Consider the following 26,288-nt stretch of genomic DNA (forward strand, 5'->3'; position numbering starts at 1 on the left):
CCCGACTACTTGACAGGGGGATGATAAAACCTAATTGCAATCACCTGTCTTTTTCCTACGGCTGGAGCCTGCACAAAGAAGGTCAGGACCCCTTTTCAAGGAGCCAACTGATGCCAATGGGAAACTGCTGTGTAGACTGTTCCAGGCCTGCCACAGCTGATGCCCCTTGGTCCCCCGGAGGTGCAAGGGAAATGGGTACAGTTATGAGACTGGAATCTAAGTCATACAAGAAAGTTGCCCCAGTCAGTCTGGTTCCATAGGCACGGTAGGTAACACTATTCTTTTTTTTTTTAAGATTTTATTTATTTATTTATTTGACAGAGAGAGAATGAGAGAGCACATGAGAGCGGGGAGGGTCAGAGGGAGAAGCAGACTCCCTGCCGAGCAGGGAGCCCGACGCGGGACCCGATCCCGGGACTCCAGGATCATGACCTGAGCCGAAGGCAGTCGCTTAACCAACTGAGCCAGGTAACACTATTACACCCTTCTTCTATTTTGGCTCTGGTTACCTCTTGTGTTTGGTAAAAATTAAGGACGAAACTTCTGGGATGCATGCTCTGCTCGGTCAGGCCCTGGGCCCGAAGCTTAACTGGGCACCTCAACAAGTATCAGGTGGCCTTATGCAATTTTATGAGCCACGTACCCGCCTGCATAAATCTCCTTCCTGTGAATTCAAAACAGCCATGCCTCACATTCACTTAAAATACAATGGAAGACAGATGCTCACTTTCCTCCTTTGCTGTTGTAGTCTTGGTTCCACTTGGCTACTGTTAAAGCATCGAAACCTTTCCCTCCCTGGAGTGCTACAGTGCAAAGCATGCCTCCCCACCCGCCCTCCCGCCGAGCACCTCGGTCCTTGCAAACTTTGCACGCGGAAAGGTGGGCAGCGGGGCGCAGGACTACAAGTCCCAGAATGCACGGCGCCCGCCGCACAGGCGCAGCGGGGAGCACCCGGCCAGCCGGCCAGCAGCCTGCGGAGGCTCCCGGGTCCCCGCGCCGGAGAGGGGCTGGGGGCGGGCGGCCGCGCGGACCTGGCCGGCGCCGAGGGCGGCCGCGGGCGTCACCATGCAGGCGCGGCGGCGCGCGTGAGGAGGATGCGGCAGCGGGCGCCGCGGCGGGCGGAGGAGTAGGCGGCGGTGCCCTGGGGAGGGAGCCGCGCGCGCGGGCCAGACGGCTCCCGGAGGCTCCGCAGTGCCGCCGCCGCCGCCGCCCGGGAGGCTCCGCGCGGGAGCCATGTAACCTGCGGCGGGCTCCGGGCTGCTCCGTCCTCGCCCAGCTCCCGGGCCAGCGCGGCAGCGGGGCCACGATGAAGAAGCAGTTCAATCGCATGCGCCAGCTGGCCAACCAGACGGTGGGCAGGTAGGTTCCCCGGTGCGCGCCGGCGAGGCTGCCGCCGCCGGGGCGCGCAGGTGATGGAGCCCCCCCCCCCCCCCCGGCCTCCCGGCCTCCCTTCCCTTCCCTCCTCCTTCCCTCCCTCCCCGCCGTGCCTGCCCCTGCGCCGGCCCCTCCGGGACTGCTCGCGGGCGCGACCCCTCCTCTCGGAACTTCCCAGCCCCGGCAGCCCTTCTCTGGCTCTGCCCGCTGCGCCCGGGCTCCGGTTGCCAAGCGCAAAGTGTGACGCATCCTTTACCTGCGTCCCCGGCTGCCCCTTCACCCTGTCCTCCCTGCCTTTCCCCGGGACTCCCCTCTTGCCCCCCCCCACCCCGCCCCCGGCCGCCTGGCTTCCTGGAAACAGGTGTTTGCTCCGATTGTGCTGGAGGCAGCCGACCCGCAGTCGCTCTCCGAAGATTCCCTCCCCTGCGCCGAGTTCAGGCTTCCCGGGGGGTCCGGGGGGGAGTGTTGGGCCTGGTCGGCTTGGCAGAGCTGAGCCTGCGCCTCCTGCCGTGTTTGTTTTCTGGGGCTATGACTGTACGAGATTCTGGATCTCTTCATTGGCCGGGTTTCTTAAGGCCATAGGTGTTGGAGAGGGGATCTGAAGGGGTGAGGGGGAGAGGGGGCAGGGAAGGTGCTGGTGGAATGGCGCTGCTGTCGGCTTGGTCCTAAGACTGATTTCAGCAGAGGGAGGGAGCCTGCAGAAAGGGAGGTCCAGCTCCTCTGGAAGATGAGATAAGCAGAGGATCACAGCCAGGTAGGGGAGGGGAACAGAGAGGCCCTACAGTCAGGAAGAGCCGGGCCCTAGGAAGCTGCAGGACCCAGCCTGCTGTCATTGCCTCGAAAATGGGCTACATCTGGGCTAGTGTCTCCAGGAGCCGCTCTGCAGGGTGCCAACATCTATTAACGTTACATAAGGATTCTGGTGGGTCTCTTCCAAAGCTAGACATGCTGTGAACACAGGGGTGTTGGGTAGAGGGGATTTTTCATGGAACTTCTGCTCCTGGGGAGGGATTTCCCTTGCTGCTGTGTGCCGAGGAATTCAGGTGTGCAGTTTTCTAAAGCAAAGTGGAAAGCTGAGAACCCAGCCTTGGGTGCAGTTCAAGAGCAGGCTCCACACATGGAGGGCTCTCCACTAGGTTTATGTGGAAACCAAATACCTTTCTGGGGTGGGTAGTGGAGCCTGGCTGGCATCTGGCAGGGTGGGGGTGGGGACATCCCTGGGAAATTGGGCCGGCGAAACTCCCAGGTAAGCATACTGCCCTAATTCTGGTGGGCATCCGAGGGCAGGGGATGCGGTGGTTTCTTCTGCTTCCAGGGACTCCAGATGGTTTCCAAGTAACAATGTCTAAAATTGACTTGGATTCATTTCCCTTTCCCAAACACATGGGCTTTCACATGAGGGAGAATTTATGAATAGCAGAGTCAGATTAGCCCAGATTTCTGGCATGGTATGGCCACAGATAGATCCTCACGTGGGCTGCTTTTCTGATATGTTGGACACTGAAATAGTGTTTTCCCATCCTGGTCGTTTAGCAGATGACCGTCGAGCTGACCTGTCTTGAATATCTTGATTTCTTTCTAAAGCGATCAGGAGCGCCCCCCCCCCCCCCATAAACTGGGATTGCTGGTCCCGCTTGGTCTTGGGGTTTCAGTTCAGTGCTTGAATGGAAATGTGAGCAAGGTGTTCAGGCTTTCTCCCTGGCGCGCCGGAAACCAACCAACTCTTCTTTCTCTTTCCAGGGTGTGTTCGAAAGTGGTGAGATTTATGAGCCTTGGGCATAGAACCTTTTTTTTTTTTTAAACCCTCCTCCACAGAGGGAATGACCCAGGAAGAGGGGACGCTGGGCTTCAGAATAAGTGAGCTTATTTGAAAGCACGTTCTTGGAAGTCCAAGCAACTGGTCACCAAGAGAGTGGTACTTTCGACTTGTTTGTCGGGACTCTGGTGGATGCTGGCGGATAAATGCTGTCTTTATCCGATGGTATCTGTTGTGTTACGCGCCAGGGAAAGTGAGGGCCAGTCCACCCCTGTGTCTCGCTAATACGTATCCGTTTTGATGACCTTTAGAGTGAACTTTTTAAAGCAAAAATCAGTTCATGTTTCTTTGCTGCTTAAGAGTTTCCAGTGGCATCTCCTTGCACTTAGCGTCCCAGATCTTTCCGGGGGCCTATCAGACCTTACCGACTTGACTCCTCCTTGTCTTTCCATACGCATTCTGTCCCACCCGCAGCGGCCTTCCTTGCCCCAAACACCCCAAGCTCATTTCCTTCTGGGGGCTTTGTTCTTGCTGTTTTCCCCCTTGCGCTGCCCATATGCCTGTTCCTCATCATTCAGGTCTTAGCTCAGAGGCCTTCGAGAGGCCACCCTCCACCATTCACTGTCTAACCTCTCATCCTGTTCAAGGTTGTCACCATGCCCCTCGCTCTGAAATGCTCCTAGCTTTCATCTTTTGTTTTCTTGTCTGCCTCCAATAGAATGTATTGACCGCCATTGTATGGTGTCTATAGCCCAATGCCTTGTAGACAGTTGATGCTCAATTCATGCTTATTGAAAAGATTAAAACTGTTCACTGTAGCGTCCACAGTAAATAAAAGGGTAAATTAAAGGGACAGCATTTACTTTGACTTCCTGAGACTGCAGTGAGGCAGGAGGTTAGCATTGCTTTTTAATTTCTTGAATCCGGAGAAGCCGTTGGATTGAATGTTTGGGTTGCTTTATGGAGTTGCTTTGGTAAGCCACTGGATTCTTGTCCTTGGGTGTCTGGAAAGTGATGGCTTTCCTGTCTTTGAGGGAAGACAGGCAATAGGTGTGGGGGTCGCTCCTCCCCATAGCTCTTTACCCACTTGCCTTCCGAAAGTTGTAGGTTCTGGAGTTCTGAATATAGAGCTGCTCGGGACTGGCTCCAGTCACTTGAACAGCATAGGAGTATCTGTGCTTCAGTGTCCACCATGGAGTTAGTAGTATTTTCCCCCTAAGTGCTCACATCTGAGTAGAGAGGGCATTCAGTGGCTGTGAAGAGAGTTTATAAAACCCATTGCCTTTAACTGGGAAGAGCTTCATCTCCTCCTGGGTGTGCTTCTCCATTCTCTGCACAGGTTCCTTCTGCTTTGAATTTTCCACTTTCAGTGTCTTCATTTCACTCCGTCCTTTGGGAAGCATTCCCTGGCCCTGCAAGGCTGGGCCCCCATGTGCCTTGGACTGCGTTCCGCACTAGGAAATGCTGAATCAAGAGCGGCTATAGGCATCTTTGGACAAATGCTATCATCACTGCTGGGTTACATGCATTATGGCGTGCACTCACCCATATGTTCATCCATTTCTTCATTCATTCAGTAAATATTTATTGAATGCTCTGTGCCAGGCACTGCTGGAGTTCAAGAAACATTACAGCACAGAGTAGACAAAATTCCCATTCTCTTGGAATCTGTATTCTAAAGGCATACTGTTTTTAAGTTGTATTGCAATTTTTATCTTGTTTATTTTGCCCTCTGGACTTCGGGTTCGTTGTGGGCAGGGACAGCTAACTGCCCTCACACCTGGCATACAGTAGGTTCTCTGAAATTCTTTGACAACCGAATGAATAAGGGAGCCAAAGGTCCAGGTGTTGTGGATCCAGAAGTCGTGCAAAGCAATTCATAGGCGGGAGAAACTCCTGGGATTAGTTCATGGCTGATTTATATGCCATTTTGTACCTTCAAGGGCATCTGTTGGTTGCTGGGGTGAGAAGCATCCTGAAAGGCATACCATTTTTCTTGGAAGTGGCACTGGTTTGTGTTGGGTGGAATAAAGCCCTGAGCGGAAATTTAGAGACCCGCTCACTGCAAGAGACAAGAGAAGTTAAACTGGCACCTTGATCTGGTGAAGAGGATATTTCTCCCATCTCCCCCACCCAAGTCTGCACAATGGGGGTCCCAATAGCCCCCACTTTAGAGGACTGTTATGAGGTTGAAGGGAGGCTGGCTCACATCAAGTGCTGAGCAAATGGTTGATGAAGTTCATTGTCATTTTTCTCTTGTTGCCCACTCAGTCCTCCTGGCCTCTTAAGCATAAAGGGCTTCTTAGATTGTGACGGCCGTTGTCCTGTGGTCGCTCTGAATGGGCACTGTGCCCCTCTGTGACAATGGGTGATGTTCGTGGTGTCTGGGAGTAGGCAAGGAGCAATGGAAGTGCGGGAGGGGGGCATGGACATTCCAAGAGCAGGGCAGTCAGGTTGGATTATTTGGTTTTGGAGGCTCCGAGCTGGGAGCGGAAGACAGAGATCTGTCTAGAGCCCTGCTTTCCATTCCTAGACTGCTCAGCATGCAGCCCCGGGCGGGCTTGGTTTTTGGTGCACAGCTTGGCTGAGCATCTTTGCCACTATGCAGCTCTCGGGATGGAGATGCAGCAGGCCAGGCAGACCGAGCCGGATGCTGAGGATGCAGAGCCTCTAGGTTAAAACAGCCAAGCCGAGGAGCATCTCTTCCTTGAAGGTTTCTTTGAGACACAGCCTTGCCCATCAGCACGCCTCCTAAGAGCCCTGACCCAGTCCATAGGACATTGGGGGCAAAGTCAGAACCGATTCTAAATTAGTCATCGGAAGGCTTCGTTCCCCACCTATTATGGATGCCCCGTGAGCCGGACCTGTGTCAGACCAACGCAGGCCCTGTACGTCCTCCTGATAGCCAGCCCCACAGGGCTGGGCAGACCCACACTGGTCCCCACAAGGAGCACCGTGCACGTTTATGAGGTCTCAGTGTGAAGTTTCATTCGAGTTTTATGGAAGCTCTTGTCTTGCCACCCGCTCTGGTGTATATATGTGAAATAACAGAATGTACTCACCAATTGATGAGCAGGCTAGCAAATCTGGAGAGAATATTCTTTGCGGGCGTCTTCTGAGCTCCTTACTGTGCAGACCTGCGGGCTCTCAGCCTTCTGCTGGGCGGCTCTCAGCAATCCGTGTGAGGCTGGCTGGGCTTCCTGCAGAATGCTGTTACTCCAGACCTGCAAGTCATTGCGAGAGACCTGTTCTCTTCACCAGCAATTAATGACGTCCCCTCCCGCTTCACCTCCACCAAGGAAATGTATCAGTATTCATTAGTATTTTTCAGGGTGGGTGATAAGGACCACTTTTTTTTTTCTTTTGCCTCTAGAGAAAGTGCATCAGCAGCCGTGTGAGTAAAATGGTAATTTAGGGATGGCCCTTTTCGAGGGGATTAGTAGGCATCCCTCTTATTAATAATGAACAGTGGATTTCAAATGCTATATTGGTAATGACAGCAAATAATAAAATCGTGCTTCAGCTCTGCGTCGAGTCAGGCGTAGGTCAGAGAGAAGGTTGTGGGGAGAGGAGGAGAGCAAGGGGCTCTCTCATTGCATGCTGGGCATCTCAGTACACTGGAACCTGGGACCCCACCGCCCCTGGGAAGCGCGTGGCCATCTAGCAATTTAAAACTATCCTTTCTGTCCGGAAAGCAGATGTTTTTGCTTTCATTTTCCAACTTTAGAGTTTATTTTTAGAGTAAATGTTTATTTTCCCACAGAATTCAATTTACTTTTTTTAACTTTCTTTTTGGTTACATAAATGATATTTGTTTATGGTAGGAAAGTTAGAAACTTATAGATGGGCAAGAAGGAAAAACATGACCAGTAATCTCACTACCTGGGGACCACATTTAATATTTTGAATATCATTTTCTATGTTTTTAATAGGCATGTATTCTTAAAAAAGAGATAGAGACCATATCCTGTCTATTCTTTTGCAATCTGCTTTATCCTCCTGTGTTACATCTTGAATATCACCTTGTTTCAACAACTATTTGTCAACAACTATATATCTATAGTATAATTTTTCAAGGGTACATAATATTCCACCACAGTCAACCAATTTCCTTTTGCTAATCATGTAGCAAATACTTTTCGTTAGTTTGCTTTCCTAGCATGAAGTCTTAGAAGTGGAATTTCTGGGTCAAAGAGCATGTGAGTTTTTAAGACCACCTGAATGTATATTTTATACATCCAAACATACACACGTGTTATATTTACATCCTCAGCAGAATTGCCAGTTTCTTCCCCCTAACCCTCTTAGGAAGTAATATCACAACTTTGTTAATGCATAAATGAAAAACCTCTTTGCTTCTCTTTCAATTTCCAGTGACGCAGGGCATTTTTTAAGTTGGACGTTTCTTCCCTTTTCTGAACTGCCTGCATATGTCTTGCCCATTTTTCTAAAGTCATGTCATAACTGTTTTCCTATTGATTTTTAGGTAATTTTTAATATATTAAGCATATTTATGCTTTGTCATATGCCCACCCATCTCCCTGTAGTTTTTTTTGCCTTTTATATTTTGTCTTTTATAATATTTTGTGATCTGAAGTCTATCAATTTATGGTTTGTGCTTAAATATTATGCTTAGGAATGTTTTCCTCAGCCTGAGATTACATAAAAATTCATACGTTTTCATTACCATTTATGTGATTTAATTTTACCATCAGACTTTAAATTCATCAGTCATTAATTTTGGTGTATGACATGACTAGGGTGTCACATCTAGTTTTCCTTTAAAAAAAAAAAAAAGTAGGGAGTGCCTGGGTGGCTCAGTCAATTGAGCGTCCAACTTGATTTGGGCTCAGGTCAGGATCTCAGGGTCATGGGATTGAGCCCTGGGTAGGGCTCTGTGCTCAGTGGGGAGTCTGCTTGGGATTCTTTCTCCCTCTGCCCCTCCCTCCTGTTCGTGTATGCACTCTCTCAAATGAATAAATAAAATCTTTTAGAAACCCCAAGTAGTTACCCTACTATCAACTTGAATAATGTGGTTCAGTCCCACTGTATTGAAGTGTCATCATGTACTAAAAGGTTTCACCTACTTGGATCTGTTTCTAGGATTTCTAATTTGTTCTCTTGACCTGTCAGTTGGCAGGAATGTGAGGTAGGCCCACCTGCCCAGGCGAGCAGCGGTGGGTTGATGTCCCTTGCTTTGGGTGGGAGGAGCAGTGGAGTTGGTCTGGTTCCCAAATCTCAGCTTCTCCAGGGCAACTCCTTGGTTTGGCAATTAGAACTCAACAGCTTTGCCTGAGGATCTTGTTGTGCCTTTACCACAGCTAATCTACACATTATTCCCTTATAAATTAGAATTGCTTATGTTTCCTTAGCTTTGCTTACCTGTTTATTTTTTTTCCTCGGCATTTTTATAAGTGAATGTATTAAGATGGAGGAGATTGACAATTTTATGTTAGTGAGTATGCTGAGAATTCTTCCCCTGTGGGAATAGGGTATGCTTATTCAAGTCTGTTTATGATCCTATAAAATCGGGTTTGTCTGTTTAAGTCTTGCACAGTTTTGCTTTTGTTTTTGGGTAATTTGTCATTGTCACAACTCTTTTTTTTTTTTTTTTTACTCTTTATTGGTGGAATGTAAGAAAGCTATTGATTTTTGTGTAATTGTCTTAACAACCACTGTCCTAAACAATCTCATTAGTTTTAAATACTTTTTACAAAAATTGAGGCTATCAACTTTTCCAGGTAGACATTAATATTTTCTGCAAATAATCATTTTGCTTCTTCCTCACCAGTATTTATACTTATTTTCTTGTCTAATCGCATTGTCTAGGACTTACAGAACAGTGTTAAGTTATTGGGGCAATAAATAGGCTTCCATGTCTTTTTACTATCTTTCATGGAAATGCATGATAATTGGCTCAAGAGATTTTGTTTTTTAATCACGTTACCTATTACATAATTTTATTCTTTTACTTTGGGTCTTTCTTTGGCGCCAAAGTTAAATTTGATTAAATGTATTCTCATGGTCTTTAAAGATCATCATATCTTTTCCCTTCAACTATATTCACTCAGCAATTTATGCTGTAAATTCATTATTGAGCACTTACTATGTTCCAGACATTGTTTTCACTGGGGATACACCAGCAATAGAGTTCCTACCCTTGAAGAACTTGTGTTTTATGAGTTTGACCCCCTACAGATTTTCTAATACTGGGCTCTCCTTGTCTCCCTGCAATCAATCTTATTTGACTATGATTTGTTAATTTTTAAAAATACCGCTAGATTTAATTTGTTGTTGTTTTATTTAGGATTTTGGCATTCAGTATTCATAAATGAGAACATCTGGATTTTTTTTTCTTTTGCTACACCTGCCAAATTTTTATAACCTTGTGAAATGAATTGCCCACTGCCTTCTGTTTCTGGGCAGTGAGTTAAGGAACTAACATGTTCGTTAAAGGTTAGAAACAACTTTTCCAGGACATTTTTTGGAGGTAGATCTTTGACAGGCTTCCCAATTTCTTCATCGGACTATTTACGCTTTCTGTCTTTTCTTGAGTCATTTTTAGTAACATAGTTTATAGGAAGGCATTCATTTCATTATGATTTTAAAATTTAATAGAATCTTCTCTGAGTATAGAGTCGTAGCTCCTAATTTGCACTTCTTTCTCTTTCTTCATGCTAATCAGCTTTGCCAGGGGCTTTACTTTCCTCCACATCCTGTAGAATCAGCTCTTAGGTTTAAACTTTTCTTTTCTTTTTTTTTTTTTTTTTAAATTCTTTCTCATTAGCTCCTGATCAATGTTTTCTTCTTCTATGTGTCATAAATTTTGCTTTTTAAAATATTTTTCCCTCTTGATTTCCTTGGGCTGATTTTGTTCTTTAGTCTTTAGTCTTCCGTGTTGTATTTGGGTAGGTTCGGCTCTGCTGTGGTAACATGTGAGCTCTGGAAACTCCGTGGCTGAACTTTGCAGAAATTTATTTTAAGCTCACCTGAAATGTGATGTGAGTGTGGGGACTTCCAAGGACCACTTTCCTCCATGTGTGATTTAGGGATCCAGTCTGCATCCATCCTCCCTCCCCCATGCCTGCACCTCCTTCATCTCAATACATGGCTTTCAATCACTGCTAGAGATGAAGAGAGAATGTAGAGATGCCATACTGGCTTAAATGCTGGGGTCTGGAATTTATAAATGTCACCTGTGTTCATATTTCATTGGCTAGAACTAGTCACAAAGCCTCCTTGGGGATGACAGGAGATGGGGGCCTCTACCACGGCTGTATAACCAGGAGTATAATCTCTCTCCTCTCCCACTGCCCATCTTTGAACTCCTTCTTGTTCCCCTGTTCCACACAGTGCCCTCTGCCCTGCCCCCTCCACAGTTGTGCCTACCAAAGGTCATTCTTTCTCAACTCTGGATGATTGGAGTTGTTGATTTTCATTGTCCTTTGTAGGAAACTGTGAGATCCTTCAGAGGAGCATCTGAAACTGTGAGATCGTTCAGAGGAGCGTCTTTAGGATAACAGACTTACTGACGTCCACTATTTCTCATGTCAAGATTAATTTTTGATTTTTTTTTTTTAAAGCCCTTCTTACAGTGGGGAGAAGAATAATGAGAACAGAAATTCTCTCTCATCTTGCCACACTGGAATGTCACCTACTTTATGGGATTATTGCCAGGGTTAAATAAGATAATAAATATAATATCCTTGGCATAACCCCTGAGAATAATAAGCACTCAATAAATCATAGGTATTACCACTATCCCTTGCTGTGCTGAGAGTCTCTTTGACACGAGGCATTCATTTTGATTTTTATTTATAGGCTTGAGTACCTGGGAATTACAGCTTGAAATTCATACCCATTTGTCTTATTTTCCCAAATCAAACCCAGTTGTTCTATGTTTAGTCACAAACTTGAAATAATCTGGAGGTATCAATAACGCTCATGGCCTCATTCATTTAATACCCACTATTAGTTATTGTATTACTTGGGGTGGTCTAGGTTATGCCACCATGACAGAAACCCTCCACGTCGCTGCACCTTACAACCCTGGCTGGTGGGGACTGGGAGTTGTCCCCCGAGCACCCAGGCTGCCATAGCTCTGTTCCACACCTGCCTGTCTGATGGCAGAGGCAGTAAATGAGGATGTGGTCAGTCACACCCTGGTTCCTGGTGTCTTCTTCTAGAAGTGACATGTCACTTCTACTCACATTTCATTGGCCAAACTAAATCACCTGGCCACACCTCACTTGACATGGGGTGGGCAAAGGCAGTCCTTCATGGACCCAGAAAGAACAGAACCTCAAAAGCCATAGTGATGTCACCTGTAGCCGAGACCTGGGCTGTGTGCTTCATAAGCATTATTTTTATGGACTCATTGCAACATCTGTATGAATTGGGTGCTCTTTATAGCCTTACTTTACAGGTGGGGAATGGAGGCTAGAAGTGGTGGACCAAGAAAGGGACAGAGCCAGATTCAGGCTGGGTCCTAAGTAGGTCAGGTACAAGCAAATGTGTCCGCTGGTCTTGCTCTCCCCAACAGTGGATCTCTGTAGCCTCGGGGTCCCTCCAGTTACTTCAGTTTAGGTGGTTTTTCAAATGCTAATTAACTGCTCTTGACTTGAATAAAAATAATGTCACATTCACTTCAGGTAATGGGTATCTTGTATGTCGCCTTAACCACAGAGAGCATATGATGAAATTTCTGCCAATAGAAAATTCTTCACTTTGTTTCCTTACGGCAGTTCCAGAGAAAGGGTAAGAGAAATGCCCTTTGAAAGTAATTTTCTTTCTTTCTTTCCTTTCCTTTGTTTCCTTTGTTTCCTCCTTCTTTCTTTCTTTCTTTCTTTCTTTCTTTCTTTCTTTCTTTCTTTCTCTCTCTTTCTTTCTTTGTTTCTTTTCTTTCTTCCTTCCTTCCTTCTTTTCTTTTCTCTTTTCTTTTCTTTCTTTTTTTTCTCTGTGCTCGCTGTGGAAAGAAAGCATTGTGGGTACCCACCAAAGCCCTTACAGACTCCCGCATAACGTAGTAAGCAAAGAGACCTTAAAAAATAAGGAATATGCGAAGCAGACAGAGCTTTTAGCTCTGTCTCCTGGTGCATGTCGCTGTGATTGCAGGCGTATGTGTATACCCACTCGTGGTCATAACTGCTCTTTACTGAGCGTACCCCGTGACAGACACTTGGTGTGGTGCTTTCCAGACAGTCCTGCTTAATCCTCACAGACTCCCAGGGTAGGTTGTGAAGTTTTCCCTGCTTTCTGCAGAGCCTCAGAGCAGGTGCATTGTTGCTGCTGGCTACACTGTTGGGAGTTGAGATTTGCTCCCAGACCCCCTGGCTGGGAGGAGGATGTTGTTTATCATTGTACTCTACCAACTGCAGTAGGGGAGAAAGGAGAAAAATGTAAATGTCCAATATTAGTGGAGTGATTAATTGTGGCACATCTATACAATTGTAACAATCTCAGTGTTTTCATAACACTCCAAAAATTTGAGGGCTTGAGAGAAATGCTTGAGATAAGAAAACAGGATACAGAAGTGCATACAGAGTTGAGACTGCACAGTGTTTTAAAAAAAATTGCATAGAAAAGACTGGAAGGAAATCAGGAAAGACTGGAAGGCTTAGCATGGGCTATTTATCTCTGGGCAGGCTTATGAGTGGTTTGATTTCTTGCTGCTTGTACTTTTAAAAAAAATCCCAAATTCTTTAAACATACATTTTATATGTTTATAAAAAAAAAAAAATCCTCCCAGGACTCAAAAGGGGGCAAAGGTAAAATGTAGCTGGAAGTTCTCATAATGATGTTTTAAGTTTGGGGCCCTGAAAGGTCTAAATAAATATGCTTGAAGTTCTCTTGAGCCTTGGTTTCAAACATGGGAAACTTCTTATCTTTATGCTCTGGAAAGGACATGATGCCAGATCTCATTTTATAGAGTAAAACAGTCTGTCATTAGGAGTGATATGCTAATAGCCTTTTTGGGTTGCTAATTCTAAAGACAGAACGTTTTGAAACTTTGTCTGCATGACTCAAGGCTGAGGACAAGTGGTTCCCCATGGCAGGTTAGGGTTCTCTGGTTGCAGCCCCAGAAATGGACTCGGGCTCATCTAAGCAGAAGAGGAGATTGGGAAGGATGGGGGTAGTCATGGAATTGGAATGACCAGGGGAGTGTTCCTAGAGCAGAGGTCCTTCATTTGTGTTCTTGCCTTGAATCTCTCTCTCTGACTTCCTGCAACACTGGCCAGACTATATTTTTTAATCCATGGACAGAAGAATGTCCTTTTCCTTTTTTAACAGGTTTTGTTCTGTGGGGGTGGGGTGCGACCGCTAGGACTGTGGGAAATGTGACACACTGTCGGTTCATCTTAGAAATGTACAATCTGCGTTTGTATTTAAGGCTCTGAGAAGTTCCACAGTAAGGAAAACTGTTGATCATTTGTATCACTTAGGATGCCTTGAATTATAGTAGCAGGTGTCAGTTCAGAGCAGCTTAAACTATAAGGTAACTGTTTCAGATGACAGGGCATCCAAAGGTAGGGAGAGTCCAGATGCCTTGTGATCAGGGCATCTGCTGTCTTCCATTGCTTTGCCTTCATCTTTGCATTGGCCTCTTCCTCAGATCAGCTTTTTTTTTTTTTTTTCTGCTCAGAATACAGCTGTTAGCGGAAGCTGAAGTAATCTGCTTCCATGCTTATAAACCAAACAGGAGGCAAGAGAGGTGCCATGGTCTGAATCTTTGTGGAGGGTGAGGATGGAGCATCGTGAATAGGATTCATGCCCTGATAAGTGGCTCTGGAAAGCTCCTTTGTCCCTTCCACTATGAGAACACCAAGGCACTGAGATGATCCAGAAAACAGCCCCCCACCACATCAGCTGGCATCTGGATCTCGACTTCTAGCCTCCAGAACTGTGAGAAATCAATTCCTGTTATTTCTAAGCCACCCCGGTCAGCGGGGTTCTGTTAGCGCAGCCAAAGGAACTAAGACGAAGAGCAACCCACAGGGTTCCAGTCATGGGAGAAGATAAGAGTCCTTTCCTCCAGTCTAAGGCAATTCATTCACATGTGTGCTATTGACCATTAACACAGGTTGGAGGGAAGGGATGCTGATGGGCCTCCAGCCTGGGTCTTTGAATTAGTCACTGGCTGGGGAGGTAGGATTATGAAGACTGGCTTAGAGCCATTTATGAACCTTCCTGGAGTTGGGTGGGGGGAAACATCTTCGGAGTCAGGAGAGCTTCACAGGGGAGCAACTGATACCTGGACAAAAATCAGACTTCTGTTTGGAAGGGAGAAGGAGCGAAGCATTCTGGGTAGGCAGCAGTGTCCACCGTAGCTTGCTCAACCCAGCATTTTGTGTAGGAAAACCATTTTCCGTGAACATCCATTCCTTCAACTAGAGTTTGTAGCACATTATCGCGGGGAATGTTAAGTCAAGAAAGTTTGAATCTTGGGGCGCCTGGGTGGCTCAGTCGGTTAAGCGACTGCCTTCGGCTCAGGTCATGATCCTGGAGTCTCGGGATCGAGTCCCGCATTGGGCTCCCTGCTCAGTGGGGAGTCTGCTTCTCCCTCTGACCCTCCCCTCTCTCATGCTCTCCGTCTCATTCTCTCAAATAAATAAAATCTTTAAAAAAAAAAGAAAGTTTTTGAGGAACCTCCGACGTGGATGGAACTGGAGGGTATTATGTTGAGTGAAATAAGTCAAACAGAGAAAGACAAGTATCATATGACCTCACTGATATGAGGAATTCTTAATCTCAGGAAACAAACTGAGGGTTGCTGGAGTGGGGGGTGGGGTGGGAGGGATGGGGTGACTGGGTGATAGACACTGGGGAGGGTATGTGCTCTGGTAAGCGCTGTGAATTGTGCAAGACTGTTGAATCTCAGATCTGTACCTCTGAAACAAATAATGCAATATATGTTAAGAAAAAAAAAAGAAGAAGAAGGTAGCGGGAGGGGAAGAATGAAGTGGGGGAAATCGGAGGGGTAGACGAACCATGAGAGACGATGGACTCTGAAAAACAAACTGAGGGTTCTGGAGGGGAGGGGGGTGGGAGGATGGGTTAGCCTGGTGGTGGGCATTGAGGAGGGCACATTCTGCATGGAGCACTGGGTGTTATGCACAAACAATGAATCATGGAACACTTCATCTAAAACTAATGATGTAATGTATGGGGATTAACATAAGAATAAAAAAAAAAGTTCACCTAAAAAAAAAAAAGTTTGAATCTTACTTTGGCGGTATCTTCCTCACCATTGATCAAGCCTCTCCTTTCTGTTTGTCAGGACTGTTTTCTTATATTCCAGAGCACTGGTTCATAGTGATGTATAAAACTTGGCATACTATAGTATAGTTACAGTGTTGCATATGTCCGTCTGTTGTCATCTTGTAGTCAGGTAGCCCGCAGATGCCCAGCACAGTGTCTAAAATACGGAAGGGACTCAAGAGCCCTTTGTCAAATTCATGCACATAGCTCAGTGGAGATGTCAGCCCGTCCCGCCTCTTCCCACTGTTGCTTCTTCCTTTGTGCATCCATGGCACTGTGCTTGTCCTCTTTTATCCCTTTTTTCACCCTGCTTTGATTCTAGTCGCCGTTGGTTCTGTTTGCCTCACTGGACTGGGAGCTGTATTTACAGGGGCTGGGGCTTACTCTTCTGTGTCCTATATGTGTTGTCCAAGGTGCTTTGCAAACAGCAGGAGCCAGTCCTTATCAGGGTGCTGGAAATGAGGCTGCTCAAACAGGTGTCAGAATCTTTAAAAAAAAAAAAAGATTGATTAGAGAGAGAGTGCACATGAGCAGGTGAAGGGGCAGAGGGAGGAGAAGCAGGCTCCCCGCTGAGCAGAGAGCCCCACATGGGGCTCGATCCCAAGACCCTGGGATCATGACATGAGCCAAAGGCAGACGCTTAACCAACTGAGCCACCCAGGTGCTCCAGAATGGATTTTTTTTTATCACCACAAAATTGACGTTTCCCATGCTAAATGTTTAGCTGTAGGCTTATAATCGTGCCTTGGTGATCTCCCAAGATTGTATTCTATTAGCAAAAATAGGACATGGCTTTAGGATTAGTCCTTAATAAAGGTTGCCTTCAATTCAAAACTTTGATTCTCTAATCATACTTACGAGTAGCGAAGACCAATGGACTTATACCCATGCCCCCCTGCATAGTCACATATGCTGGGAGGAATGTGTAAGGCGTGACAGCCTAGTGAGTAAAGAAGCCATTCATCGGGGCGCCTGGGTAGCTCAGTTGACTAAGTGTCTGCCTTTGGCTCAGGTCATGACTGCCGAGTCCCAGGATCAAGCCCCACGTTGAGCTCCCTGCTTAGCAGGGGGTCTGCTTCTCCCTCTCTCTTTCCCTCTGCCCCTGCTCCTTCTTTCTCGCTCTCACTCTTGCTCTCTCTCTCAAATAATAAATAAGTAAATAAATAAAATCTTAAAAAAGGTGGCATTCATCAAACAGATATCTGTTGACCACCTACTGTCACCAGTTGGGTCTTTGGGAAGCAGATACTGAAAATAACATGCACAATGTTTGTTAGGAAGTGCTGTTAGGTTCCGTACCTGTGGAAGAGACGAAAGGAAGTGGGACTAGGGAGAGGAAGTTAGGCTGTGATGTGGACCCAACAAAGGCCTCCGTTGGTTCCATGTGGGGTGTTGGAGCTTGGGTGTCTCCCCAATGTTGTCCTGAGTTGGGGAGAAAGGACTGAGCTCTTACATCTCTGCATTGATTGGTCACTGGAGTTGGGCTTTCCCTGGAGAGCAGTGTCGAGGGGTAGACAGCCGAGGCTGGTCATCTGGCTGCCTTCCCAGCAGCTGGGGAATAAGATCTTCATTCCTGAAGGGGAACAGTGTCCGCTGTATCTACCATGTGCCATATCTTGTGCTAGAAGCATGAGAGTGGGAAAAACAAGTAAACAAGCCATTACCAGAAGGTGGGGCTTGGACGAGAGGGGAGTTGTTCGTGGAACCAGGAGAACATCACTGGGTTTGGCTGGAGTGGGGTTTGGGAGGAAGTCCTGCAAGCTGACACCTGAAGGGAGAGGCATTGTTAGGAAAAGGCAAGTGGAGATGATGTGTATGAATGCCAAGGGATGTAGGGGGTGGCTCCTTCAAGGAAGTAAAGTAAGATCTCTGTGTTTGGAATGTCACTGGGAGTAGGGATGAGGTTTATAAATCAGATGACTCACTTGCCCAGACAAGGATACCTCTGAGAGTGACTACAGAATTAATAGGGCCAGGGCAGCAGGTAAACACCTGAGCAAACTTTATAATTACCCTACTTCTAAGACATGATTCAGTAGATTGGGATTTTACCTAAGGAGCAGGGGTAAATTACTGAGTGATCGTTTGACCTTTCCCCATAGTCTTTGGGTTATGAGCCTGGGTCCTGAGGCTTATATCAGGCCTCCATCATGTACAAGTTGCAAAACTATAGGCCAGTCACTGAGGTTTTATAAGCCTCAATTGTGTTATTTGCAAAGTGGAATATTAATAATTCCTGGCTTATGATATTGTTGGAAATGAATTAATACAATAAAGTACTTAAAATAGTTTCTGGGATGGAGCAAACCTCAGTGAGTGTAAGATGCTGTTGTTGTTACTTTAAACAGAGGAGTAGCAAGGTCAGATTTGGGTTTTGGAATGACGAGTCTGGATGCAGAGTGGAGAACCAAGTGGAGGGGAGCAAACCTGGCTGTTGATTAGGAGACCAGCTGGTCATCCCAGTGAGATGTTGGGCATCTGGAGCAGATCTGTGGCCATGAGGAGGCGGGATCTGCAGAGGTTCCAGAGATATCGAAGACGTTGAGTCAGGGGACCTTGGTAGGACTTGGGGGAGCGGCAGGAAATAAGCTGCTGCTGAGGTTTGGGTTTGCGCCAAGTGGATGTGGATGCCAGTCACTGAGAGGGAGCCCAAGAGAAGGGCATGGGGGAGTCAGTGGGCAGCTGGGATGAGGGGCTGGAGCTTGGGAGAGAGGTCTGGGAGGTGGAGCTGGGAATCCTCAGCAGGTGGGTAGAAATGAAGCTTGGGAATGGGGGGAGTGCTGAGAAGAGCCCAGGGCTGAAGAATGGCCTGCGGGAGGGGTGGCAGGAAATACTAGATGGGCCGGAAGCAAGGGGAATACATTGGTAGCCCCCATTTTAAGATAGAGTGTTACCCAGAAAGGAAAGCCTTGTTTCACCCATTGTGTTACTTTCCTATAGTTCTATAACAGATTAGCACAAATGAGTGGCTTAAGACCACCCCAAACGATTCTCTCAGTGTTCTAGAAGCCAAAAGGCCAAAATCAAGGTGTGGGCAGGGCCAGACTCCCTCTGAAGGCTCTCCTGGAGAATCTGTTCCTTGCTGTGGTATAATTAAGAGTATCTCCTCTTTGTCCTTAATTCTGGGCACAGAGATTTTAAAAAACGCTTGGAATTTCTGGAGTGATAGTTGTGCTTTCTCATGCTAATGAAGTGACTTCGTGGCAGGGCCCCTACATAGCTTTGGGGTGGGTTCTAGTCACCAGAAAGACCAACCACATAATTAAAGTGTTGGAACTTTGGGCCAGCCCAGCCTCCAGGGAAGTGAGGGGAGGCAGAGTTCAGTGCTGTGGCCAGTGACTTCCTCCTTCATGCCCACGTAATGAAACCCTATAGAAAAGCTCTGGGGATTGAAGTTCCGTAGAGCTTCCTAGCTGCGGAGCACACTGATGTGCTGGAGAGGCACCCAGATTCCATGAGGAGAGGTCATGGAAGCTTGACCTAGCTCCCCGGCCCATCCCAGACCTGTGCATGTCTTTCATTGGGTTGTTCCTGAGCTGTGACCTTTATCCATGCATGTAAAATTATACTCCCAAGTATAGTGCTTTTGGTGAGTTCTGTGAGTCGTTCTAATGGGTTATGGGACCTGACTGGGTTGCGGGAAGCACTGAATTTGGAAACAGCTAGGCAGATTTATGGATGGTTTGGGGACGGCTGAAACTTCTGACTGGCCTCTGAGGTAGGGGCAGTCCTGGGAAGTACTTTGGCCTTAATGCGTGGGGTCCGTGCTAACCCTGGATGGTTAGTGTCAGAATGGAATCGAATTGTAGGACAACTGGTTGGTATCAGGGAAAAAGTGTCAGGACTTTCTCTTAGCTTCTGGTGTTGCCAACACTCCTTGGGTGTTCTTGGGCTTATAGACACATCCCTCCAGTGTCTGCCTCTTCCATGTCTTTCTCTCAGTATGTCTCGTCTCTACTTATAAGGACCCCGGTCATATTGGATTAAGGTCCACCTACTTGAGTACAACCTCATCATACCTCTATCTGTAAGAACCCCGTTTCCAGCTAAGGTCACATTCTGAGGTTCCTGTGGTTAAGACTTCCTCCTATCTTCTCAGGGGACGACACACTTCAACCCACAACACCCATGAAGCACGCATTTCTCATTGCACAAGCATTACTTTTTTTCTCTCTGCTTTGTGCCAAGCACGGTGGTGTGAGGGTCTTGAGGCCAAGAGAGATAAGTCAGTCAGATAATCTTGCCCCCAAGGGCCTTTACTCCAGTAGGGAAAATAAGACAGAACATATTGTGACGATTTGAGGCTGGTTTTTATGAATACCCTAAGATGGTATGAAATGTCAGAATGATTGGGATGATGGGACAGTCACTTCATTCGTAAATCAGGGTTCAAGAAGCAAAAAGTGGTGTAAGTTGGACCGTGGAAGGAAGGGGAAGGAAGGAAGCATGGGGTTCTGACAGAAGGAGATGAGGGAATGATGGAAATGAAGATTTAAGGTAGCGAAGTGCACACACAAATCTAAGATATTAATCTGGATGCATATAGAATGTGTTCGTCACAACGTTATTAACTCATTAGTTAGGTTAAGAGACATGTACAGACAAAACACTGTGTGAATCAAATCTAAATGCACCAATATGCAGCCATCTGCATGATACACCAACAAAAGCAAAGAACAAGATGCAGAACACCTCGTGTGGTATTCGACCTAATTTTTTAGTGTATGGTAGGTGATTAGGCTCCCAAGTACTCACAGTTACCATGCTTGTAAATGCATACAATGTCTCTGGAAGACTATTAAAAAGTTGCCAACAGTACCTCTTGGTAATTTGGGAACAGAAGACAGAGGGAGACTGCATTTCTCCCTGCACGTGTGAGCCAGTCTTAACTCTTTTTCAAAACAAGTTACTATTCTAACGGACCTTGCTTTTGCATTTTGAAATACCTTATTTCTCTTAATAGAAGCCGCAGACTCGACGAGTCACAGCCATAACTGTGTTCTAGAACATTCTCTGTGTATCTGGAGTATTGGTTTTCTCGATCCACTCGTTACACAGCGGCAGTTTTCATGCAAACAGACCTGGGCCCGTGGGCTCAATGGACAGTTAGGCTTCCTTACCTGTCACTGTTGACCAAGGCTGTGGTCACATCTCTGTACTGCTGTGCACCTTTCTGCGCACTCTCTCTCGTGATGGGAATTTGCTTTGCACGCCATAAGGACCTGCAGAAACCAACATGCACAGTTCAGCATGCACAAAAGCATGGTCACGGGAAGGTGGGCCCTCCTCCACCAAGACCCTCCTGTGGACAAGTTTGTCCCAGAATGCCACAGAGAAGCTGACGTTTCTCCTGGTCCAGGTGACTGAGGGTGTCAGTATGGAATGGGGCTCACTCACTCAAATCACTCCTGTCCGTGGCTCACAAGCATCTGGACCTCAGGTCTTTGGTGTCAGGTTTTGGGATTTCTCCTCAACATTCAGAAGGGCAGTTGCTTCCTTCTCTGTCAGAGTTACTGACTGCATTTTATGCCCACTGTGGAGCCCAACATGGGGCTTGAACTCATGACCCCGAGATCAAGACCTGAGCTGAGATCAAGAGTCAGACATTTAAGTGACTGAACCACACAGGCGCCCCTGCATTTTGTATTTTTATTACTGCTAAAAGTATAGTTATCTAGACTGTTAGGCTTTTAATGCCCTTTTTGATAAGCCTAATATTTGTAGAGTGCACCACCTCACTGGGGTCTTTCAGATCCTGATACACCCTCTCTTGAATGGGGGTGGGGCATGCCAAGTCACACACCCAATCCTGTCATTGTGCATAAACCTACAAAGATTGTTTTATAACTTTTCTGTACCTTGAGCAGCTACAGAGGCTGGAGTGAAAGACAAGGAAGTTCATATGTAAATATGAGTATGTGCACATACATGTGCATATTAATTCTTCATTTCCATCTGGTATGCTCCTCCAGCTTGGTACCCTTCCTGCTTTCAGTATTCCTTTATTATGTCCCGCTCTTTCCTTATTTTTACTTTTGATTTCTTCTTTCTCTTTACCTTTTTTTTTTTTTTTTTAAAGACCTCCTTTACTTTCCACAAATCTTAAAGTGGTAGATATCCTGAATCACGGTTAACCATCAGGGTCAGATTGTTGTTAGAAAGCCATTCAGGGCGCCTGGGTGGCTCAGTTGGTTAAGCGACTGCCTTCGGCTCGGGTCATGATCCTGGAGTCCCGGGATCAAGTCCCACATCGGGCTCCCTGCTCAACAGGGAGTCTGCTTCTCCCTCTGACCCTCCTCCCTCTCATGCTGTCTCTCATTCTCTCTCTCGCAAATAAATAAAAAATTAAAAAAAAAAAAAAGAAAGCCATTCAACTTCCTTCCCCACCTCACCTACCCCTACTGCATTGGAAACCCTGGTTGTGTTTCCAACGAAACCCTTCCCACCTGGCCTTACTCTGCATCTCCTGGTTTTACAGAAAAGTGAGGATAAAGGGCTCTGCTGCAGGTTGTTCTTTGATTTTTAAGAAGATTGTTGTCCTGCCTGTCTTGATTGTCCCCAGTCTCCTTGGATTCTGTGGAATATAATAGAGGAGGGAGGAGAAGCAGTGCTCCCTTAGTGGTTATCCTCGAGGCATTTAGAATGTGCCTGTTGTGTTTCCTTGCAAACACACCCCCCTTATATCTATTCTGTGAGAGAAATAGGCAGTTTCCCCTCCTATTCAATAAATGTTTATTATGTTCAATATTGAGAAAAATACAGAAATAGTCCTGATGGGGTAGATTCGTCTAGAAGGATTAGCAAGAGAATGTAAGCATGCAACCAAGAGGTGCTGAGTCAAAGGTCAGAAAGATTTGGAGTGGGAGAGTGGAATGATCATGAGGACAATGATAAATGTGTAAACTCAGTGCAGTGGGAGCCCCCTTGACTCCGTTTTATAGGAGCACAGACTAGTCAAGAGAAGGTAAGAGATTTGCCCAAGTTTGGCACAGTAGAACCCAGTTGAATCCAGGCACTGCCCAGTCCCGAACTGGCCATGGCCAGATACAAAGAAGGCCAGAACGCTCTGAAATTCTCTTTCCTTTTGTTGCTTGAGAAGCGTCCTGGAGGAGGTGCAACTTGAAAGGGAGCCTTTGAGAGTAGTTCAGAGTTAAATAGGAAGAAGAGGAGACAGTCCGTAGGAAGGAGACCAAGCATGCGCAGGTGGGAGTGGATGTTGTTTGCACAGTGAGTGGGGATAGGGGCACTTTGTAGAAGGGAGTGTGTGTTGTGGAGCTTGGTGGAAAGTCAGGTACTGGGGGAGACTGGCGTTAGGGAGCCATGGAAGCGAAGCCCAGGCATTGAGAATGTGGTCTGTTAGGCAATGAGGAGTTACTGCAGGCCCTCGAAAAGCAGAAATGGGGTTACTAGGTACGGTTGTCTTTGGAACAGTATGTTAGCTGCTGTGTATGGGTAGATTGAAAAGGGGCAGCCTAGAATGTAGGAGGCCAACAAAGAGAGTAGAAGGCAAATCTGGTTGAGCCTCTGGATTTTTAAGCAGATTTGGGCAGCTGGGTAATGGTTTTCTTTGTCACCGAACCTCTTTGATTCATCCTAAGCTGTGTGTTTGAGCAAGGAACACAACCTTCTCCAACTGAAAAGGTATAAAAGTAACCATACAGCCCTTAGCTAAAACTGCTGCGTAAGCATTTAGGCTAAAAAAGGAGTAAGTTGTAACTTGAGTAGAATGTGATGAGGGATTATATTAGGGTAGCAATGGTACATATCTATCCTTGCCATTCTAAGAATAAATGAGTCATAAAAAGTTCCTAAATATGAAAAGCTAGGAAAATTAGAAAGAAACTGTATAATTATTTTCAGGTATGACTATGTGGAAACTCCCAAAACCCTGAAAATAAATAATAATAAGAGTTTATCAGGATTGCCCCATTCAGAAGAAAGGAGTGCATATATTAATATTAGATGCAGTAGACTTCAGATCAAGGAAAATTTCGGGGATACAAAAAGACAGTACATAATGATAAAAAAGTTCCATTCATCAAAGAAGACCTAATAAACCTAAATGTGTATGCACCCTGAGAATAGAGGTTCAAAATACATGAAGAAAGAAGTGATAGAGCTGAAAGGAGTAGATAAATCCACAGTTCTACATGGGGACTTCAATACTGCACTCTCAGTTATTGATGAAATTAATAGACAGCAAATTAACAAGAATATAGAAGAACCAAATAACACTCTAAAGGAACTGGATCTGATTGACATTTGTAGAAAACTCCACCCAATAACAAGAGAATGTATATTCTTTCTTTAAGTACATTCCAAGCCCAGACATAGAGCCCAGTGCGGGGCTTAAACTTATGACCCTGAGATCAAGACCTGAGCTGAGATCAAGAGTCAGACACTCAACCGACTGAGCCACCCAGGTGCTCCAAGAATGCATATTCTTTTCAAGTGCCCCTGAGACACTTACCAAGTTTGACCATACCTGGGTCATAAAATAAATCTTAAAAATTTTGAAATCATATAAAGTATGATTGAATTCAAGTAGAAACCAGTAACAGAAAGATAACTAAAAAAATCCTGATGTTAAATGATACATTTCTAAACAATCCTAAGCCAAAGAGGAGATTTCATGGGAAATTTAAAAATGTTTTGAATGAATATGAAAACACAACACATCAAAATTTGTGGGATGCCCCTAACCTTAGAGGGGCATTAATAGCCTTAAATGCTTATATTACAAGAACAGTCACTTTCTGGTGGTGATGACTTCCCCCACGGGAACATGCCCCTCATGAAGGACCTCCTGTCCCCATCCCTGGAAGAGAAGAGAAAGCACAAGAAGTGCCTGGTGCAGAGCCCCAACTCCTACTTCATGGATGTGAGGTGCCTGGGATGATACAAAGTCACCACCATCTTTAGCCACACACAAATGGTAGTTTTGTGTTTGCTGCTCCATTGTCCTCTGCCAGCCCACAGGAGGAAAAGCAAGGCTTACAGAAGGATGCTTCTTCAGATGAAAGCAGCACTAAAAGCACTATGAATCAACATGAGTGGGAAACTATCCCAATAAACAGATTTTGGATACAAAAAAAAGAAAAGAACAGTCTCTAATCAATAATCTAAGCTTTTACCTTAAGAAAATAGAAAAAATACAAAATAAAACCAAATTAAAGACGTGATAAAGAATAAAGAGATGATTGGTAATCAGTGAAATAGCAAAGTAGTAGAGAGGATAAATGAAATTAAAAGATGATGTTCTGAAAAGATCAATACAGTTGATCTAACAAAACCAAATAGGGAAAAAAATAAGACAGAGATGATCACTATCAGGAATAAAAGAGGATATCACTACTGACTCGACAGGTCATTAAAAGGATTAAAAAATACTACAGACAACTCTGCACATAACTTATACAACTTAAACTGTACTTACTCTTTGAAAGCCACAGACTACCAAAATTCACCAAAGAGACAGATAACTGGAATAGTCTTACATCTATAAAGAAATTGAATTCTTTCCAAAAACAAAACTGCAGGTCCAGATGGTTTCACTGGTGAATGCTACAAAACATTTAAAGAAATAACATCTGTTCTACACAATTTTGTTCAGAAAATAGAAGAGAACACTCCCTGCCTAGTTTGTGAAGGACACAGCATTACCCTGATAACAAAACGAGGCATAGACATTACAAGAAAACCACAGACCACAGCCCTCATGAATGTAAATGCAAAAATCCTCAAAATATCAGCAAATCAAATGCAGCAATATATAAAAAGAATAATACACTATGACCAAGTAGGGTTTATCTCAGGAATATGTGATTGGTCCAAATTCACAAATCAGTGTAACCTCCCACATTAAATGATAGAAGAAAAAACAAATACTCATATCAACTGGTACAGCAAAAGCATATGACCAAAAAAAAAAAAAAAAAGCCTATGACAAAATTAAAATCTATTCATGATTATATTAGGAACTCGAATTATATATAAAATAAAATACTGAGGAATCTATGACAAAGCTCCTAGAACTCATAAGTGAACTTATCAAAGTCTCAAGTTGCAAAATGAACTTACAAAAGTCAGTCGTATTTTTATATACTTGCAGTGAACAATTGGAAGTAAAATTTAGAAAACAAACTTTAGATAAATCTAGTAAAACATGCAGGATCCGTATACTGAAAACTACAAAACAGTGATGAAAGAAATTAAAGATCTAAATAAATGGGGAGACATTGTATTCAAGATTGCAAGACTCAATTTAGTTATGATGTCAGTTCTCCCTTGTATTGATCTATAGGTTTAATGCAATTTCCATAAAAATTTCAGCAAGATATTTTTGTAGATACAGACAATCTAACTGGAAAATTTTCATGGAAAGGCAAAGGAACTAGAGTATTGAAAACAATTTTGAAAAAGAAGAATATCATTGGAGGGATCACACTACCCAATTTTAATAATTACTGTGAAGCTACTATAATCATCATCTAAGGTACTGATGAAGACATATACACTTAGATCAGTTGAACAGAAGAGAGAATCCAGAAAAAGACTCACACAAATTTGGTCAGTTGATTTTGGGCAAAGATGAAGAGGTAGTTTGATGGAGAAATTATTGTCTTTTCAACAAATGGTGTTGGAACAATTGGACCTCACATAAATCATGTAGCCTCTCCTGTTTTGTGTCTGGCTTCTTTCAATGTATTACTTTTTTTTTTTTTATTTGAGAGAGAGAATGAAATAGAGAGCATGAGAGGAGGGAGGTTCAGAGAGAGAAGCAGACTCCCTGCCGAGCAGGGAGCCCGATGCGGGACTCGATCCTGGGACTCCAGGATCATGACCTGAGCCAAAGGCAGTCGCTTAACCAACTGAGCCACCCAGGCACCCTCAATGTATT

The 26,288-nt window shown here is 45.2% G+C and overlaps 1 protein-coding gene and 1 pseudogene across 4 annotated transcripts in view; both read left to right on the plus strand.

Moving 5' to 3' along the window:
* The first annotated feature begins 950 nt into the window (after positions 1 to 950).
* ARHGAP44 (Rho GTPase activating protein 44) overlaps positions 951 to 26,288 on the plus strand; it is a 166,052-nt gene continuing 140,714 nt past the window's right edge. For all 4 annotated transcript variants that reach the window (XR_008507232.2, XM_045889824.3, XM_064583051.1 and 1 more), the window contains exon 1: positions 951 to 1,359. Coding sequence is in view for 3 of the 4 variants with exons in the window: in XM_045889824.3 (XP_045745780.1) it covers positions 1,307 to 1,359 (53 nt within the window). In the remaining variant the exon portion in view is untranslated. The remainder of the gene's footprint in view (positions 1,360 to 26,288) is intronic.
* Positions 21,456 to 24,420, plus strand: LOC129046258 (small ribosomal subunit protein eS27-like; annotated as a pseudogene).

Source organism: Mirounga angustirostris, unplaced genomic scaffold, assembly GCF_029215605.1.
Source record: "Mirounga angustirostris isolate CCGP_5_RB_7025 unplaced genomic scaffold, mMirAng1.0.hap1 SCAF_17, whole genome shotgun sequence".
In the NCBI taxonomy this organism is placed as follows: domain Eukaryota; kingdom Metazoa; phylum Chordata; class Mammalia; order Carnivora; family Phocidae; genus Mirounga; species Mirounga angustirostris.